At 42.6% G+C, this 18,027-nt stretch overlaps 2 protein-coding genes across 2 annotated transcripts in view; both read left to right on the top strand.

The window, feature by feature from the left end:
• The window catches only part of MYO5B (myosin VB), a 143,149-nt gene extending 127,187 nt beyond the window's left edge, over positions 1-15,962 (top strand). Inside the window, 11 exon segments of the mRNA XM_075488783.1 lie at positions 731-808; positions 3,684-3,882; positions 5,350-5,443; positions 6,615-6,758; positions 7,890-8,041; positions 8,379-8,468; positions 11,085-11,235; positions 12,396-12,681; positions 13,821-13,995; positions 14,962-15,042; positions 15,810-15,962. Coding sequence (XP_075344898.1) covers positions 731-808; positions 3,684-3,882; positions 5,350-5,443; positions 6,615-6,758; positions 7,890-8,041; positions 8,379-8,468; positions 11,085-11,235; positions 12,396-12,681; positions 13,821-13,995; positions 14,962-15,042; positions 15,810-15,962 — 1,603 coding nt within the window.
• The window catches only part of CZH18orf32 (chromosome Z C18orf32 homolog), a 349,853-nt gene that overhangs the window by 167,678 nt on the left and 164,148 nt on the right, over positions 1-18,027 (top strand). The gene's annotated exons all lie outside the window — the stretch shown is intronic.

The raw sequence follows: 18,027 nt of genomic DNA, 5'->3' as shown, positions 1-18,027 counted from the left end.
TTGCACTGTGGGTTGGAAGTGCATGTGGGCTGTTCCAGCTCAAAAATAGCTAATTTTTTTTGGGGGGGAAGCAAGGAAGCCTGTTGGGAGCTGGTAAGGATCGCTCTGTGCTTTTCATTTTACCCCATCTGTGTTTGGACAGCTCTTCCTTACCCCTCGTGCTGACTTCTCTCTCATTTATCCCTCATGGTCCTTGTTTCTCCTCCCTGGTTTTTAAGCATAAGGTTTTAATGAGGATCTGAGCTAGCTGGTGTGGCATGGGCTTGCCAGCTTTTCCTTGCAATCATATGGGAAACAGTTTAGCCATACAGAAATGGAAACTCGGGCTCTGACCTCTAGGAGTTGGGCTTTTTGGTAAAACCAGTAACATCTCAGGAATTATGATAACCTGCTAGGAGGTTGGTCTAGTGGTAGGTGATCTGTGATGATCCCTTCCGACCTGAATGATTTTGGGTTCCCGTGGTGGGTCGGGGAGGAAAGGGCTGCACAAGGACACGTTTCACAGCTGGGGAGGGAGGAGAAGCTCCACTAGCCAGGGGTGTCATATGGGGCATGACCAGGGCATGGTTCTCCTTCACCACGGTGGAAAAGGAAATACAATGTAATGAAAGTATGCTTTAAAAAAATAAAATAAAATTAATAAGGGTTCTGCACCTTTTCCCCTTCTATTGCAATTGACCTTTTGTCTTTCTCTGTCCTCTTGTTTCTTTTTTCTGTCCTTTATTTCTAGCAAGACTGAGGACTGGGGGTATCTCAATGAAGATGGAAAGCTCGGCTTGGCTTATCAAGGTTTAAAGCAAGTTGCCAGGTCAAACACTTTCTTTTTTTCCCACTGCTGCTTCTCCCCTCTCTCCCTTTCGCTTGCCCTTTTGTTTCTTTCTCTTCTTCTGCTGTTGTCCTCTATAGGACCTGTTGTCCTCTCTGGGAGCAGCCGGAGGTAGGATATCAAAACTGGAGGAATTGAGACCCTCGTCTAATTTTCAGAGGAGTTGTTGCGATTCTAATTGGGCATTGCTGATGGTGGCTGTTGTCACTAATGCCTGAGCTGTGATTCAGTAAGAATTATGTTACATTAATGGGAAATTGTATGATAAAGGTGTTGGGAAGCTGTAATCTCCAGGAAGCCAAAAAAACCCCCCCATTTTAGATGGGTTGGGTTTTTTTTTTTTCTGAATTGCACTAAGATATAGCACCTCCCTAAAGTGTTTTCTCCCAATCCTTGACATGTCAGAAGTGGAGTCCCTGTTCTTGTTGCGATGCCGTCTGCTTTGCATGCTCCCGGGGATTGTGCACTCCCATCTATGCATTGCCTATAGGTATAAGGAGGAAGGTGTGTGGTGGGGATGCAGTGCCACCCTTCTACAGCTCTCCATGCCCTGGTTTAGTGGGCAAATATCCCAGCAGGACACACCAGGGCAGTACCTGCAACATCCGTATCTCCTGGAGATGCCGGTAATTCTGTAATGATCTCTCATCTCCAAGCTAATGAACATTTAGAAACACAAATGGAGATTAAAGCGAGGCAGGAAGGACTCCTGGATTCTTCTCCTGGTTCAACCTGGTGCTTGGAAGAGCTGATAATTAAATGTTAATCAGTCTGTGCTCTCCTGCAGGGTGGTTATGAGGCTCCAATATATATGATTTTTATAAAAGATATGAAATGAGCTGATTAAAGGCACTATAGAGAGGAAAAGTTAAAATAATCTTTTGTATAAAGTAGTCTAAAATGGTCACATCTAGAGGGATCAGAGTAAAACCAGACAATAACAGGAAAAGTACCGGGGATGATTCATTTGTTTTTCAAAGCAATGTAGGAACCCAAGTTCGTAGAAGGAGCGTGTTTTTCTGAGGGCAGCTCACAGTTAATCTGAACCCATGTGAAGAAATAAAATGAAAATTAAGTACTTCATACTTATTTCATGGTGGGCCTGTATTTTCCAAGCCTATTAAGAATACAACTCCTGACAACATGATTACGAGGCTGTGTGCGTTATTGCCCATGTTTCTATAGTTGGAAAATATCCTTTTCTATTTTTTGCTGGGAAAATGGGGAAACACCCCAACAACAAAAAATTGCTTAATTGTTCCTGCAGTGAAACAGTTCACAGGCGTGAATCTCCATTAATTTTCCAGTGGACTCAAAAGAGTTGTAGCTTTTTCCCCACTGGCACAGCTCCGTGTCTGTGCACATCCTGGGTAAATGCTAAGCTACCGACACCAGAGTCTTCCTTGCCTTTGAGGGTTGCTGTTTGCATCTGATGCCAGAGGAGCCAAAGTCCCTGAGCCGGGTGTGTAGCTGTCCGTAGCTCTGCCCAGGAGAGCACATCCATGAGCTACAGCAAGGACATGGGCTTGATTATCCCCCTGGGTTGTTCTTCCTTTTTGCCACCATCACCCTGTGTAGTCTTGGGACTAATACTTTGCAATTCCTGGCTTGATGCCCCTTCCTCAGAGTCCTCATACCTTCTGGAGTCACTTATTTCAGTCTTCTTGAAAGAGCTGGTGGACTAACGAGGAGATTTCCACTTAAGCAGAGGGTAGGTAATACCCTTAAAAATCAGGTTTGTCAGCATCCCCATCAGCAAGGGTGTGTACAGGAGGGCAGTTAACATCTCAGTGATGAATCATTCTTCCACGGGATTAATGAAGGCATTCTGGTTTAGCAAATGGCTGGATAATGCATTAACTAAATGCCTTGCTTAACCCTTTACCTCAGCATTCCCCCCCCCCCCCCCAGGGTTGTCCTGCACAAGCTCAGGGCAGGGCTGGAAGGAGACCTGGTGTAGGGGAAACGGGGGTAGGAGAGGGTGGCAGGACAAATTATTAGAGGAAAACGTTGGGTACCCACCTATAAGTGGGAGAAGAGCTGGTTTTGGTGACTTCTGTCAGCTGTGTATTATGGCATTAGTATTTGTATGTTACGGAGTACAAGGAAACAAGTCTTTTCCCCCTGCTGAAGAGTCCTGGTGAAAGTCGGCAGCAATGATGAAAGCAGGAACTGATCAAGATGACAGAAAATTGCCTTGTGCGTAGTTTTCTGCAGGTAGTTTATGAATGAAAATTGAGATATAAATGAATATACTTTTTAAGCAAAGATAAATAGGAGCTCTACAAACAACTAGAAGGAATGAAGGGTTTCAGCTTCTGCCTTTCTTGAAACTCCCAGCAGTAGCAAGCAAAGCCTGTGGCAGTCCAACTGAACGGAGCTATCTGCAAGACATACAGTTCAGTTTTCAAGAGGAAGAACTGATGTTTGAAAGGGGGTGAGCAGAAGAACAAATGCCCTTCAAGCTGAGCTTTTGAAAAACCCGCAGATGTTGATTTGCACTGCTTTCTTGCTATGCGTTTGCTTTTTGCTAATGGAAAGATTAAAGGAACCCAAATTTGTGATACAGTTGCAGAAAAAAAGGGAGCTCTTGGATTCCCCCCCCCCCCCTTATTTAAAAAAAATCCAAACTTTTGATCTCATGTCTCTAATTTCAAAAGTATTTAATCTGCAGTATAACAAATGACAGACTAACGTGGCAATAATAGCTGTAGCACCCCTTTGTGTGTGTCAGTTTTATAAGGAGGTTGACCGGGAACATCTCCCAAGTTGGCTGACTTTGAAGGATCTAAACTCAAGCAGTGGTTACTGCTATGATGCCAAGACCACAGGCTGATCGGTGTGGTCCTTTTCTCAGGTTACTGGAAGCACAGCTCCAGGATCAGAGAAGAGAGCATGAGGAGGAGGTAGAAGCTCTGAAAAAACAGGTGGATGCAACGAAAGAAGAGATGGAGAAACAGCAGCAGGCTTTCCTGCAGACCCTGCAGCTGTCTCCAGAGGCCCAGGTGGAGACTGGACTTCAGCAAGAAATTGCACGTCTTGCCAATGAAAATCTGGTAAGAGGCTGTACTGAAAACACAGCCTAAGGAAGAGGAGAGAAAGGAAATGTGAAGGGGAGGAGAAGGCACTGGGGTCTCGTCCACCCCTCCTAAACTCTCTGCGAGATCCTTCAGCATCTCCCACTGGTGCATTTGGGAGCATTGGTGTTATCCCACAAGTGTGAGGTCGTTTACCCGGTGTGCAAGATGCCAATATACACACAGGGCAGAGGTCTTTTATTTCATGTCTGCGCAGAGATGGGCGCTAGGTGGTAGCTCCACAAAGCTAGCACAAAGTTCAGTCATGCAGGTACAGTATTAATACAGTCTAGTTATGCATATGCATAAGTAATTACACAAAGCAGTTTTCTATTGGTCTACATTTCTCTTATTTCAACTTAAAGCTACAGTGCTACTTTAATATTCTGTGCATGCTTGCAGGAAGTGGGGGGGTAGCTTTCTTTGGTCCTTAATTGAGTCGGTGGTTGTGATCGCCCGCTGCTGTCTTTACCTTTCCCCTAGTTTCTGTAAATCTTGTTGACTTCATGTAGTGCTGTATCCTCCCAGCCCGTCAATCTCCCTTATAACAAGATGTTTCCTTTATCAGTCCTTGAAGTTCCTCGTCTTAGTTTCTGTTTCAAAGATTAGTGATCAGTGAGGCCTGCATATTCCCCTTTTATCAGTCTCTTAGATTAGATTTTCTTCAAGGGCACAGTCGTTAGCAAGGCATGCGCTGTTTATACAAAACGTGTCTTGTTTCATAAGGCCTCAATGGCCCTTACATCATTGGTACTTGGCCTTGAACCAAGTTCAGTGGCTGTATGACTCTTGTGACTCCCTAGGTACTTTATTTTTAAATTATTTTTTTTTTTAAGCCTGCCTACTTTGTGGCACTGCCTACCAAATGAGATTGCTGAAGTCGCTGGGGACCCCTGTAGTCTGTAACTGTGCACAGAGATAACACAGTCCTTTCTTTTTACCTGCATTTATTGGGAGTGTGGGGGGCAGTTGCCACTCTGAAAAGCTGGCCTGGCTGATCATAAATTTTTCCCTTCTCACCTCCTGTATCTGTGTTGCAAGGTCTGGAGTGAACCCTGGCCCCTCCTAAGTTCAGGTGAGGGTTTCTTGCCTTTCTCAACAACTCTAGTATCTACATAGTTTAAATATGATTAACAGCCAGGAGTAAAATCCTTTGGGTGGTGTATTGTGAGTATTGCCTGCTGTAGGCTACTTCTAGAAAAAGCAGGTGCACAACATCCACAGTCTTTGCGGTGTAGGTAAGGGGGTCTCTGAGAAATCCAGAAATTACACAGGTCTCTTTGTACCAAGATGCTTATACTGTGCAGTAGTGGTACATAGACCAGGCTGCTGAGTGACTCCAGCTTCAGGCTCACCCCCAATGAGTTGGTTTTGGGTTTGTTGGTTTTTGTTTGTTTTTTGTTCGTGGGGTTTTTTTTTTAACCCAATGCATTTTCTGTTTTTCAGGATCTTAAAGAATTGTTAGAGAAGTTGGAAAAGAATGAAAAGAAGCTGAAGAAGCAGCTGAAGATTTACATGAAGAAGGTCCAAGATTTTGAAGGTGACTTGGCTGTTGGTAGACATTGGGGTGGGGGAACAGCACTCTGGTTTCACTCCTTTAGCCAGCCTTGGAGATCTGCAGGTTTTTCTTTTTCTTTCTATTAAAATAATACTTTGCTTATTCTGGCACACTGAACTAGCACTGACCTCATCATTGGCGTGACAGCAGGGAACCGAAAGTCTAAATGAAGCTCCTGGGTCATGCTTAGGCTGCCTTTGAGCAAGTACAGTTGCACTGCAGTAGCTTTAGCTTGTTAACATGGTTGAACGTGGTCCATGAAGTGATGGAGGGTGAGTGCTTGTTGGAGGTGTTGGTCTGACACATGGTGTACCAGGGTTTGGAGGGTATTTAAGAAACCTTTTTGCTTTCATTGCTGTCAATGCTGTGACCCAAGCAGAGATATAGAGACACCAGTGGCTAGCAGGCAACTGCTCTGTTCTGGCAATTTCGAGGGGGATTAAAACCACTTAGGATTAAAATATAAATGTATATTCTGCTTTATCAGGAAACACCTCAAATGTGACATCTGTGTTGTATAGAAGGAGCTTCCCATTCTCTGGAGATGCCATGATTAATCACATAACCTTGTTCTCATGAGCTAATTTCTGAAAACTAGGCATTAAGTGAAATTAAGCTGAGTAACTGGAGGGTTTCCATGGCTAGCACAGCTGGTCCTCTGTCAGTATAATCTCCATGAAGCAGGCTGCTGTTTACTGCAGTACTTACACGCTGGTCTTTTCTGTTAAACTTTTATGGAAGCACAACACTCAATGGTGGCTTTACAGCCAGCCAGAAGATGTGATGCTTAGGTATTTTTTTCATTGCCTGGCTATTCCTTCCCCCCCCCCCCCCCCCAAAAAAATGATACAGTAAAAAGCTTCCCGTAGGCTTACTACCTTTTAGCCTGTGGTTCCTTGGAAAATAAATAATGACTTCATCTTTTCCTCTTTAGGTCTAAATTTTGCACTCTGTTTCATTCAGAGTCAGAACTACTGCTGACCGGTAATTCAAGACCTGATTCTTTATATTTTTATAAGTCTGTTGAAGCTGACGACGTTGTTGGAAACTTAATATATAACGCTTTGACCTGGTGTCTGCTCTAAGGCCAATGGAGGATGTGAATAGTTCTCGATCACCAGATACCACCTTTCATGCTCTTTTCTCTTCACAGCATCCCAAGCCATAGTACCGGCGGAGAGGAGGCGGCACGAGCGTAACACGCAAGTTGCTGTCCAGAGAAAGGAGAAATATTTTCAGGGCATGTTGGAATATTATAAAGAAGATGAGCCACTCCTCATCCGAAACCTCATTACAGGTGAGGAATTTGCTCTGCTCTTGTGTGTGGCTCCTCTTTCTCTTGCCTGGGAGAGTTTGTAAACTTGAGATCTCAAGATAGACAAATAGATTTTCTCAAATTAATCCCTCCAGGGGCTGCACGTTTACGGTGATGGCAGTTTTGGTAGGTAAAGCAGCGCAGCACTAAGCAGATAGACCAGAATGGATATAATTCTTTAGGGTGAGCAAAAAATGGAAAATGCAAAAAGGAGGCTGCAGTTTTTAGAGCAGGTAGTAACTTGCTGAGCTTGATACAATGTGGTAATAGACGGGGAGGGGATAGCAAGGGATAGACCCCAGGGATTTTGTACAGCAATGGAACAAAGGCAGTTTGATTTATGAGGTAATAACAGATAACAGATAATAAACTTGTGAGCTCTCTTACACTGGAAGGTCTGATCAGAATTGCTGCAGCATCCCCTTATTCAGCACTGTTAGAGAAGTCTTGCTTCCCTGGCTAAGTGTTAGTATTTACCATCACTCTAACCCCATTAGAGTCTAGTGAGGATCTAAAAAGAGCAGTGCTAGCCCATTGCTGTGGCCTTTGAAGTTCCCCTAATCAGACAGGCTCTTACTTTAGAGGCTGTAAATTCCTGCAGCTACCATTAGGATTCAGTATCTTGAGGGAAAGAGTGATTTACTGAGTCGTGAATTCGGGGGGGTATAACCTGTGGGAGGTATTTCTGAAAGCTTCAGGGAGCTTTTCTAAGGTTATTTGTGTGCTGCTTGAGTAGGCTTTTACATGGTAAAGAAGATCTAGTGCTACCTGTGCGCATCTGTGCATCCCTAAAGTGTAATGTCATAGTGTCACAAACTTCAGTGCAGGCTGTGCTACCCTCCCAAGCCCTGGTGCTGTGGCTTTTCTGCTTTGGCCGGCTCCAGCAGGTCCATCTGTCCTGTAGTTGGACCTCTGGTTCTGTGTCCACGCTGCAGAGAGGGATGCAAATTGCCAAAATCTCAGCTTCCCTAGGGCTGGGGGGAAAGGGGTTTGCTGGGTATGTCTCCAGCTCTGGCATTCCCTGTTTCACCTGGCAGTTAGTGAATTTTAAGAGGATTTAAAACAAAACAAAAAAAAAAAAACCCAAACAAAAACAAACCCCAAACCTTCTAGATCTCAAGCCCCAGGCAGTGTCTGCTACTGTTCCCTGCTTTCCCGCCTACATCTTCTACATGTGCATCAGACATGCAGATTACATCAATGATGACCAGAAAGTGCACTCCTTGCTCACCTCCACCATCAACGGCATTAAGAAAGTGCTGAAGGTAGGTGTCCGTTTTCTCTTGTTTTGGGGTTGAGATGGTGTAAGATGGTTATAAGCATGTCAAAGTGTGTGATATTCAGCACTCATAGTGATTTTTCAAACCCAAACACTCTTATAGCTTCCCTTTTTAGAAGAACAAGGAGAATTATGATCTTAGCAATAAAATTGTTTGCATTTAGAGATTTAAAAAAAATGTTTGCAGGGAACAAATGGCTAATACTGCCCATCTGCAGAGAGAGCTTCCTGATCTAGGTGGGGAAACTTCAAATTACTTTGTCTTGCTATGCCAGCTTCCCCCACCAAAGGAGGGATCTCATGTTTTAATTTTGCTCCTCCAGAAACACAATGATGATTTTCAGATTACGTCGTTTTGGCTGGCGAGTACGTGTCGCCTCCTGCACTGTTTAAAGCAGTACAGCGGAGATGCGGTAAGAAACTCGTCACTGATCTTGAGTATGTTGGCATTCCTCCAGGAAGGGTCTTCAGGTCTCCTGGGTCTGGTGGCTTCCCTCTGGCTACAACATGGGGTCATCTCTGACTTTCTTTCTTTGTTTATTTGGATGTAACATGGGGCAGCTCCTAATAGAGCTTTATGGGGCATTGTACCAAGACAAGACATTTGGGAGCTGAAACCAGGAGCCTTACAACATAACACGCAACATTATCTGACTAATACCCAGAATACTTTGAATTTCATAGCCAACCATGCACTTTGATTTGTCCGAACAGGGGATTTCCTTCTGGTAGGCTGTTTTGAAGGCTGTTCCCCTGGTTTTAGTAGGTCCCGCAGCTTTTCATTAACCAAGATTTTTAGACAGGGGAAAACTGTTCCAAATCTTGCAATTTTATTCTGAATGTTTCTACTGATTTTTTTCCTCTTCTGTTCAACTAGTTCAAAATAACCGCACTTTGAGAGAACAAATATGCATAATCATAATGTAAGATTTTGGAAGGAAATCCTCTCATTTCTTGCCACCTCAGTAATATTTCATAAGTTGAAATAAGTTTTACTATTGCTGATCCCTTCCGAGAAAATCAGATCATCACAGTCCTCTTAGTGTACATTTACATGCTGCCATCCTTATAGCCATATGTTCTGGGTATTAAAATTTTCAACAGAGCCAAATTATGTCATTTCTCATTTAGTCTTGATTTGTGTTAGATATATTGAGCAATCAAGCTTTAAGAATAAATAAAAAAATTTTCATGGAATCAAATTAACTATTCAGGTCATTCACAAGATAATGACTGGTGTATAAAACCTCAGTGTTGGACTTCCAAGATTTAAATTAAAAAGAAAAATAATTTAGATAATACTTACTAACAGTTATGCTCCTGTTTGCCCTCTTCTGCCTGGATAACAACATTATAGTTAAAGAAAATCCTCCCCAGAAAACCAGCAGGGTAAAAACAAAAATCCCAAACTTAAATTTCATATTCTTTGCCATGATTTGTCGGAGTGGGAGACGGACCCGGAGTAACGATGAATCTCAATATGAGTATGGTCGTCCTCGTTTATTCAGATTACTTAACAGGTTTATATAGAAGCTAAGCAAAGCACGCGCTAACAGCGACTATTCTATTGGATAACTATACTTGTCCACGCGCTTAAAACAATTATATGATTGGTACAAAGTTGCCGTTCACGCACTGTTCACAAAGGGGGGTTTATCAGCACTTTCCCAGGCTTAGTCCCGCTTATCTTGCTTTACCAAGTACTCCTTCTGCTGTTCTCAAGGGAATTTCACCTTGATCTCTGGCTCCCAGGCCCCATCAAAGGCTGGATTGCTCACATCAATTAAGCTGTGTCCTTTTTCACTTAACCATTCTTCCACAATGATTTACTGTGTTAAATGAACCAGCTATTTGTAAATTCAGTTGATAATTTGGTGCAAAAAACAGAGGGGGGAAAAAAAAACATTGAGCAGTTTCAAAAATACTGTTCCAAAATACAGACAAAATCTTTAGTTTGAAATCCAACCTATTTTTAAGAAAACAGGTTTAAAAGAAAAACCCAAACTAAATGCAATCTTGCAGTGCAAAGAGCATGACACTTTCATTAGTCAGGAAAAATGAGAAATTCTGAAGTCAACTCAAATTGTACATGTTGTATTTTTGCGTTTTGCTAGTCAGCAAACAACAAAAAAAAGTTGCATAGTTCTCATTTTGACACCAAATTGATAAGACCATATGAACAGGCAATTACAGTGTCTATGTTAATTACAAAATTAAGTTAGATCATATTTGCTTCTGCCAGCAAAACTGGCATTAATGTCTGAGCCCAGAACTCAGGGCTACAGCATCCGTTTGCAGGATCAGAGATCAGTTGCTTCTTCAGCAAAAGGCAGGGAATAAATTCAGTTACTTGGAGAGATTTCTGAACTTCAGATCAGTTTAAAATATTGCCAGAGCATATAGTGTGTGGTTATCTCCCCCCCCCCATTTTCTAATATCTTAATCTCAAAATCTCTCTGGAATTGTTCAAGACCAGGTTGAATGGGGCTTTGAGCAACCTGGTCTAGTGGAAGGTGTCCCTGCCCATGGCAGGGGGGTTGGAACTAGATGATCTTTAAGGTCCCTTCCAACCCAAACTATTCTACGATTCTATGAAAATATTTGGTTTCCCATAAATAATTGCAACTCACAGGGATAAACAAATAGCTAAAAAAAATTTCTCGGGGACTGAAATGTCATTTTCTAGTTTAAATATATATATATATATACACACACACACACACATACACATATTGCAATTAATACAAATATTGCTCCTTTCTAAAGCTAAAATGAAAAACTTATTGCTTAATGATGCTTTTCTTCAAAAAGCAGTCCTCTAGTAATAATTTATGAACAAATGGGCTGAGTAAATCAAAGGTGATTTATGAGTCTTGATCTTTTCTATAATAGAGTAAAAATGTACTTTGGTAACATCTCTGGATATATTGTACTCTAAGGTTTGGTTGGTTTTTTTTAATACAGTGATTTTACTGGACTATAAATAGGTGGAATAATGAAACCAGGTGTTTTAATCTCCTTCTGTTCAGGGTTTCATGATACAAAACACGCCTAAGCAGAATGAGCACTGTCTGAAGAACTTTGACCTGACCGAGTACTGCCAGGTGCTGAGCCACCTCTCCATCCAGATCTACCAGCAGCTCATTAAGATAGCAGAGGGCATACTCCAACCCATGATTGGTAAGTTCACAGCACATTAGCTTTTAGGAGGGTATTTTTTTTCTGTTATTATTTACTCTGAGTGTTTTTCAGACCTTTGTACAGTGCTAGCATGACTTCTCCCCAAAGGAAAAGCCTGCAGTTGGTAGAGAGGTATACGTTACAAAAAAAGTCTAGGTTTGGAGCAGGTCCTTGTGTTAGCAGTGACCTGGAGTTATGGAGGCAGACCTGGATGAGTTTTTATTTTCCCCCATGATGTAAACTAATAGGGATGAGTTGTTTTCCCCCATGATAGAAGATGCCTCCTTCCTTTCTGTTGGGGAGGTAGTGACAGAGGTGAGGTGGTGCTGGTGGGTCCATAGGAACAGCGTTCCCCTCCAGACCAGGTTCATGGTTAAGCTTTTTATGGGTGGAAATGCGCATTATGAGGGAGGAGAGAATTGCAAAGAGGAAAAAGAGACTAATAAAGACCTTTTTTTTTGCAAGGGTGGGTCAGTATGGGAAGAGTTACCTCTTCAGCTAAATCAATCTTCCTCCTTGCTAAGCTAATTGTGAGGGGCTGTTCTCAGTGCTTTATATTTTCTAGCTGCTGGTGTTTTCCTTGAGCTCCCAGCCTGGACTCCTCTGTATCTGGGACTCTTTCCCTTTACCCTCCAAATGTCATTGCACAAATTTTGGCTGTATCCGATGGCATCACCTCCTACCATCAGTGCATGTACCTTCTGCTCCTTGCAGAAAGTTGTCCTATTCCTCTATCAGATAGTCAGGCTGTAAGAATTTTATTACTTTTAATCTGTCTTCATATCTCCCAATCCTTTGAACCAATTAATCACTTTAACTGCAGAATTTAAGGCTCTGTGGTGGGTATAGAGGGAGAATTGATTACAGCTCAAAGGAGAGGTGTTCCCAGTTTCTGCAGCATGGTAAGTGTAGTTTTTTCCACTGAGTGGAAAAAAAGTGTGATCTTACAGATATTCTATATGTATCAACTATTTCATATTATCACAATAAACTAGCAATTCATGGATCTGTCCTCCTTTTCAGACCTCCCAGCATCCATCATGTTGCATCACTTTGACACTGCTGCATGTTTATGACTGCTCATGAATGAGCATTTCTTACCTCCAGTGACCAATAGATGGATGCAGGCTTTTTTAGCTCATTTTTTCCCCCTTTTTCAGTGTCTGCGGTGCTGGAAAATGAGAGTATCCAGGGGCTTTCTGGTGTCAAACCGATGGGCTACAGGAATCGCTCCTCTAGCATGGCAGATGGTGATAGCTCCTACAGCTTAGATGCAATCATTCGCCAGCTGAATGTGTTCCACAGCATCATGTGTGACCAGGGTCTGGACCCAGAGATCATGCAGCAGGTCTTCAAGCAGCTCTTCTACGTGATCAACACGGTCGCCCTGAACAACCTCCTGCTGAGGAAGGATGTCTGCTCGTGGAGCACGGGCATGCAGCTAAGGTGGGACACAGGCTTGGGGCGGGGATGTACCTGCTTAAGGAAGTTTTGTTAATTTTATAAGCTGGTGGAAGATAGGAAAATAAAACGCAGCCATGTAAGGGGGAGAAACTGTTTGGATTCAGCAGGAGACTGATGCAGTGGCAGTTAAAGCTAAGCCCCACTGAGTAATGCCTGTGCAATGCAGTTTGCTGTGCTGCTTGTGAATTAAATGTTACAGTAATTATCTCTGGGGTGGGCTTTCCCCAGCCTTTCCTCACCCAGCCTGAGCAGGAAGGCTGCACAGCCCAAAGACTACACCAGGTGATATAGGATGGATTGAACATTGGGATGGAGAAGTCTCTCTGGTTCCCTCCCACTACCATGTCTGCTGGTTTTAATGTAATAAGTGTTGTAGTGTCGAAGGCTCTGATTCTGCAGGTGGATCTTAAAGACAAACCCCTGTTTCTGTGTGAAGTGCCTCTGGACTCTCATGAGCTGCAGGCAAGCGGCAGCACGGACATCTGCTGAGTTGGGATCAGGGGCCCACGTGCCCCATCGCTGTCTTAGCGTAGTGTTGTAATAAGGATTGAAATTTGAAAGGACAGCTAGTGCAAACCTGCCAGAAAGGGGTCATGAATATTTATCAGCCTTGGCATAAATCTGTCAACTTACTTTTCGGTATAAATGATTTAAACTTTCCTTTTGCTACCCTCTCCCCTTCCCATGGTGGATCCTTTGCATGTTCCCCTTGAGCCTGGGAGTGGGCACAGGCAAAGGCATTTTTTGTGTAGACATTTTCAAAGGTACTTGGGTACCTTGCAGGATTTTGTTAGCATTTAAAAGCTTGTTAAAAGCTTAATTTTAATTGACTTTTGAAACTTGAACTTATCTGAATGTTATAGAAAAGCACGTTCCTTGTGCTGTTCAGCTGTTACATGGCTCACTTATTTCTAAGGTACATAGAGTATAAATTTTGCTTTGAGTTGTTGAGTATTAAGCTTCGGTCTGGTTGCCTCTTGCCATGTGTATCACAAATATGCATCACAAAAAGCCACATATACCAGCACCGCAACATACCTTGAGTCTCATAGAGGATTTTTGAGATGCTACGTCTTATCTCTTGGCTCTCAGCTCACATCTTATCTTGGTTGCTTACCCAGGTTTAACATAAGCTAGCTGGAGGAATGGCTGCGTGGGAAGAATCTGCAGCAGAGTGGAGCAGCACAAAATTTGGAGCCCTTGATTCAGGTGGCACAGCTTCTGCAGCTGAAAAAGAAAACCTCAGAAGATGCTGAGGCCATCTGCTCCTTGTGCACATCGCTCACGACACAGCAGGTAGGGAGCAGGGCAGAGATTTACACCACGAGGTACTGATAATTAAAGGAGTGGGAAAGGGTGATCTCCTGGTGCCAGCTCTTCACTGCCCAGACTCAGCATGCCATTCCCACGGTGGGGACAACTTGTCCTTTTCAGGACTGATGTTTGGTATTGACCCCTATCAGAGGTGGTCATCGCGGCGGCTCCTCTCGTACAGTGCTGCTGATGGCGCTGGAGCTCCAGCGCCAATGTTCAAAGGTGAAACCCAGCCCTGAGGAGATCATGGTATAAGTCAGACACTTGGGATTTTAAACCCACCTGTTATCTTTTGCCAGGGTCTAACCTGGCTAGGCCTGCAGGATGCCCAGCAAGGACTCCTATTTGGGGCAGGAGGTTGAGAACTGCCCACCTAGACTGGCTGGATCTGAGCTTAAACTTTGAGACTCCGCTCCAGGAGGATATAAACTCATGTTCTTTGCTGCTGGATTGCCTGGCCTTAATTTGATAATGTTGTAGCAAGGGAGAAGTGAGAGGTGTGAGCTGATCTCTAGTGATTCTCGGGGATTCTTTCTCCTGTATCTCCATCTCCCTGTCTATAACATGCGTTCTCGAGGGGTGGTAGGGGAGGAGCAGGAGTGAGGTAGCACGAGGAGAAGTGTTGTAGAGGTGACATCAGAAGTACTGAGAAGTGGTCACCTGTGTCACCATGTGCCAACTGAGCGGAGTCCCTGTATAAATCTGATGTTCAAGTCTATTCCCAATTTACAAATGTTGCCATAAGTGACTTTGACAGGTCCATAGATGCTTACCATACCTTACAGCAGGCAAAGGAACACCAGGATGATATTTGTGCTGCTTCTGCTTCTCAGTAGTGTCATAGAAGACTTGTTATGGCCATATCAAGACAAAATGTTAGTGCTGCTTTGCATTCTGGAGAAGTTTGGCTTCTCGTGACTGTCTGTAATCCTATTTTGTTTTCAACAGATTGTAAAGATACTTAATCTCTACACTCCTGTGAATGAGTTTGAAGAACGAGTGACAGTAGCTTTCATACGAGACATACAGGTAAATTAAAGGGCTGTAAAGTGGAGGAGATAGTAATGATTTAATACAGATGTCCTTAGTGCTAACTCGGGCATTTTATACGCACACTGCTGCATGTTGTCCTGAATTTAGTGCTCTGTATGTGCGCATGCTTACTTGCAACATACAGCTGTAGGGATAACCAGGCTGTTAATCGCAAAGAGCAATAAGCACCTAAGTTCCCAGCTCAGCTAATGCAACGCTCTTTAGTAGCAATGCAACTCAGAAGTAGGGTTGCAGGAGTAAGCAAAGCATCGGTGAAATGGAGTTACTTCTGAGATACGAGGCAGAAATTGGCAACTAAATGCAAAAATAAATAAATGAAAACCAAACTTCTTTTAATGCTCGCAGGGAGGAGGCAGGAAATGGAAACAGAAACATGTTCAACTACTCCTAGAATATGTCTCCATCACTGAGCGGCTGAATCGGAAGTGGTCTGTTGGTATCATGCAGTGCTGCTTTTGCTGTGCAAGGGGGTCATGTTTTCAAGTCCTGTGTCTTGCTTCGTGGTCATGTAGAAAATGTAGCTAGGTTCTTCTGAAGCGGTGTTTCCTGTAGTCTGTGTAGAAGTTCCTGTAAATATTTGCTCAGAGGAAGGCTGCTGCAATAGAGAACAAAATAGTTCTTGCTGTTTTTTGCAATATCTCTAAAATTGTGTACATTCTCAAACCTTTGATGATAAACATGACAAATGCAAAGAAAAGGCAACAACTGATACTAAATTTGTTTTCTTCTCCCACACCTCATAGACGCGCTTGCAAGAGCGAAATGACCCTCCGCAGCTGCTGTTAGACTTCAAGCACATGTTCCCAGTTTTGTTTCTGTTCAACCCATCCTCCATAACCATGGACTCGATTCATCTCCCTGCTTCTCTCAACCTGGAATTTCTCAATAAAGTCTGAAGAAAGTATAATTAAGCCCACCTCTCCTACCCAGAGACCTCCAGCGAAGAAAGAAAAATCACCAAAGGAATTTAATGAGCTCTTTAAATATGGACCAAACAGGTTTATGGAAGAACCAATACACAGTAACAAATGGATGCTAAACTGTACAGTAAAAAAGAGACTGATCTGTATGTGATTTTTTTGGTAATTTGCAGCTCAGGATAAGGATACTTGAAATGTAGATTTATTTTTTTTACTGCTTGATTTTATGTTGACATAGTTCAAAGCCCATAATCATCTCCAAAAGCCACTAACAAAAAAGAATGGTGAGTGGGAGACAACTTACTTTGATCTTCATAGGTGTCTATGAAGAAATGACAGTTAAATCAAAAACAAAATCTGACACACTTATGCGGCCTTGAAGGACATGTAATTTGTCTAATAGCTAGGTAGTTTTGTATGTGTTAATAATGGGACGTGCAATTCTGCCTCTTGTTCTTGCTAGTAACTGTCACGATAGTGAGTTCAGAAAGTAAATTGCAGAAGGTGCAAAAAATTGTGGAGTTTGTCACAAATTCTATGTTTGAGAAATGCTGTTGCTCCTCCTAACTACATCCAGTGCATCTGCTTCATGGGAATTCAAATAAATTGGCAGTTTGGACTTTCTTCCATTACCAAATTTACATTAGTGACTTGCAAAGGTTTTGTCCTAGTGAAATAATCTCAAGACAAGGGACTGCCTTAGGCTTCCTGCTTCTAGTATAGACGAGCATCATCCTGATCCCTACTGTTGGCTTTCCCTGTGCTTTTAAAAGTCAAAAACTTTCATCCAGTGGCTGTTGAGGTTCTTAGACCTCTTACATGGCCTGTATCAGAATCTCATGCAGAGATAAGACATGCTAAGGCAGCCTAGTTTAATCATCGGGTCCCCAATCCTACTTATGTTCAGCAGGTTAGTCCTAGCCATAGCAGTCCATGGAAAAATTCTATTCAGTTCAATAGCCATCCAAAACTTTACCAATTGTGCAAATACAGGGCTTAGACAAATAAAGAATACTTCAAAAAAAAATTTTTAAAACAAAAGGGAATGGATAAGCAATGAAATGTTTTAATGCAAAAAAAATGTAAGATAGTGTGTTAGTAATGTAAGCCACTTCTTTAAGAGTGAACGTGAACTCTTTGTCTGCAACAACCTTAAAAGAATAATTGCAATCAATTCCAATTCTGTTAGGATTCTTTTTACCGAACTTATAAATGAAAACAAACCAACCCTCTGACCTCACCAGGTAGATGTTGAAAGGGGCCAGCTAACTTACAAAAGCAGTCATTGATTTTTCTCAGCCACTCTCCTTGCTGAGAAAGGGGAAAAAGTGGGTTCCGGAGGCTGAGTGATGCTGTACAACGATCCTGATGGTGATGGGTCTGCAAACTGTTCAGAGTGGCAATGCTTCTGCCGTAGCTCGGCATGCCAAAATGCAGCGAGGATGTTTGGCAGCAGCAAAAGCCCTGCTCATCCTAGCACTGTGAGCATTTTGGCCTTTCCGCTTCTGTAATGGTCTTGTCTAAGTAGATCTTAACTTACTTGCTTTTGTGGTTGCAATTCCATGATGATTAAGAGCTTTCAAAAAAACCTCTCTGCATCTGACTACTTTTAGTTGGTGTAAATCATATCCAAACAGCAAATTTATGATCAGGTACTCTGCTCAGAGGATTAAAATAGAATGTGAAGTCTCTTTAAGATACACTAAATCCCACCATACTGCAGTCACCTTTTTAGATAAAAGTGTGTTTTGATTTAAACATCATGTGTATAATCTATGTATATACAAACTGTAATAGTCCTGTATGTACTATATACGTATATTACTATCCAAAAGCACATTTTTAAAGAAAAAGTTGTGCTGTGAAGAATTATATTGGTCTATGCCGGTGGGTAAATACCTTGTTTCAAATGGACTATGGTTTCATACGGCTGTTACCAGTGAAGGACAGACTTAAGGCCGTTCCCTAAGGAGAAGTTATCTTTTCCTCTAACCATCACCCAACTAATTATAGAAGAAAATGTATGGCTTGTATAGTACCA

The sequence above is a fragment of the Mycteria americana genome (assembly GCF_035582795.1).
Source record: "Mycteria americana isolate JAX WOST 10 ecotype Jacksonville Zoo and Gardens chromosome Z unlocalized genomic scaffold, USCA_MyAme_1.0 Scaffold_18, whole genome shotgun sequence".
In the NCBI taxonomy this organism is placed as follows: domain Eukaryota; kingdom Metazoa; phylum Chordata; class Aves; order Ciconiiformes; family Ciconiidae; genus Mycteria; species Mycteria americana.
Note: the sequence above shows the minus strand (reverse complement) of the source record. Positions and strands in the feature narration are given on the sequence as shown.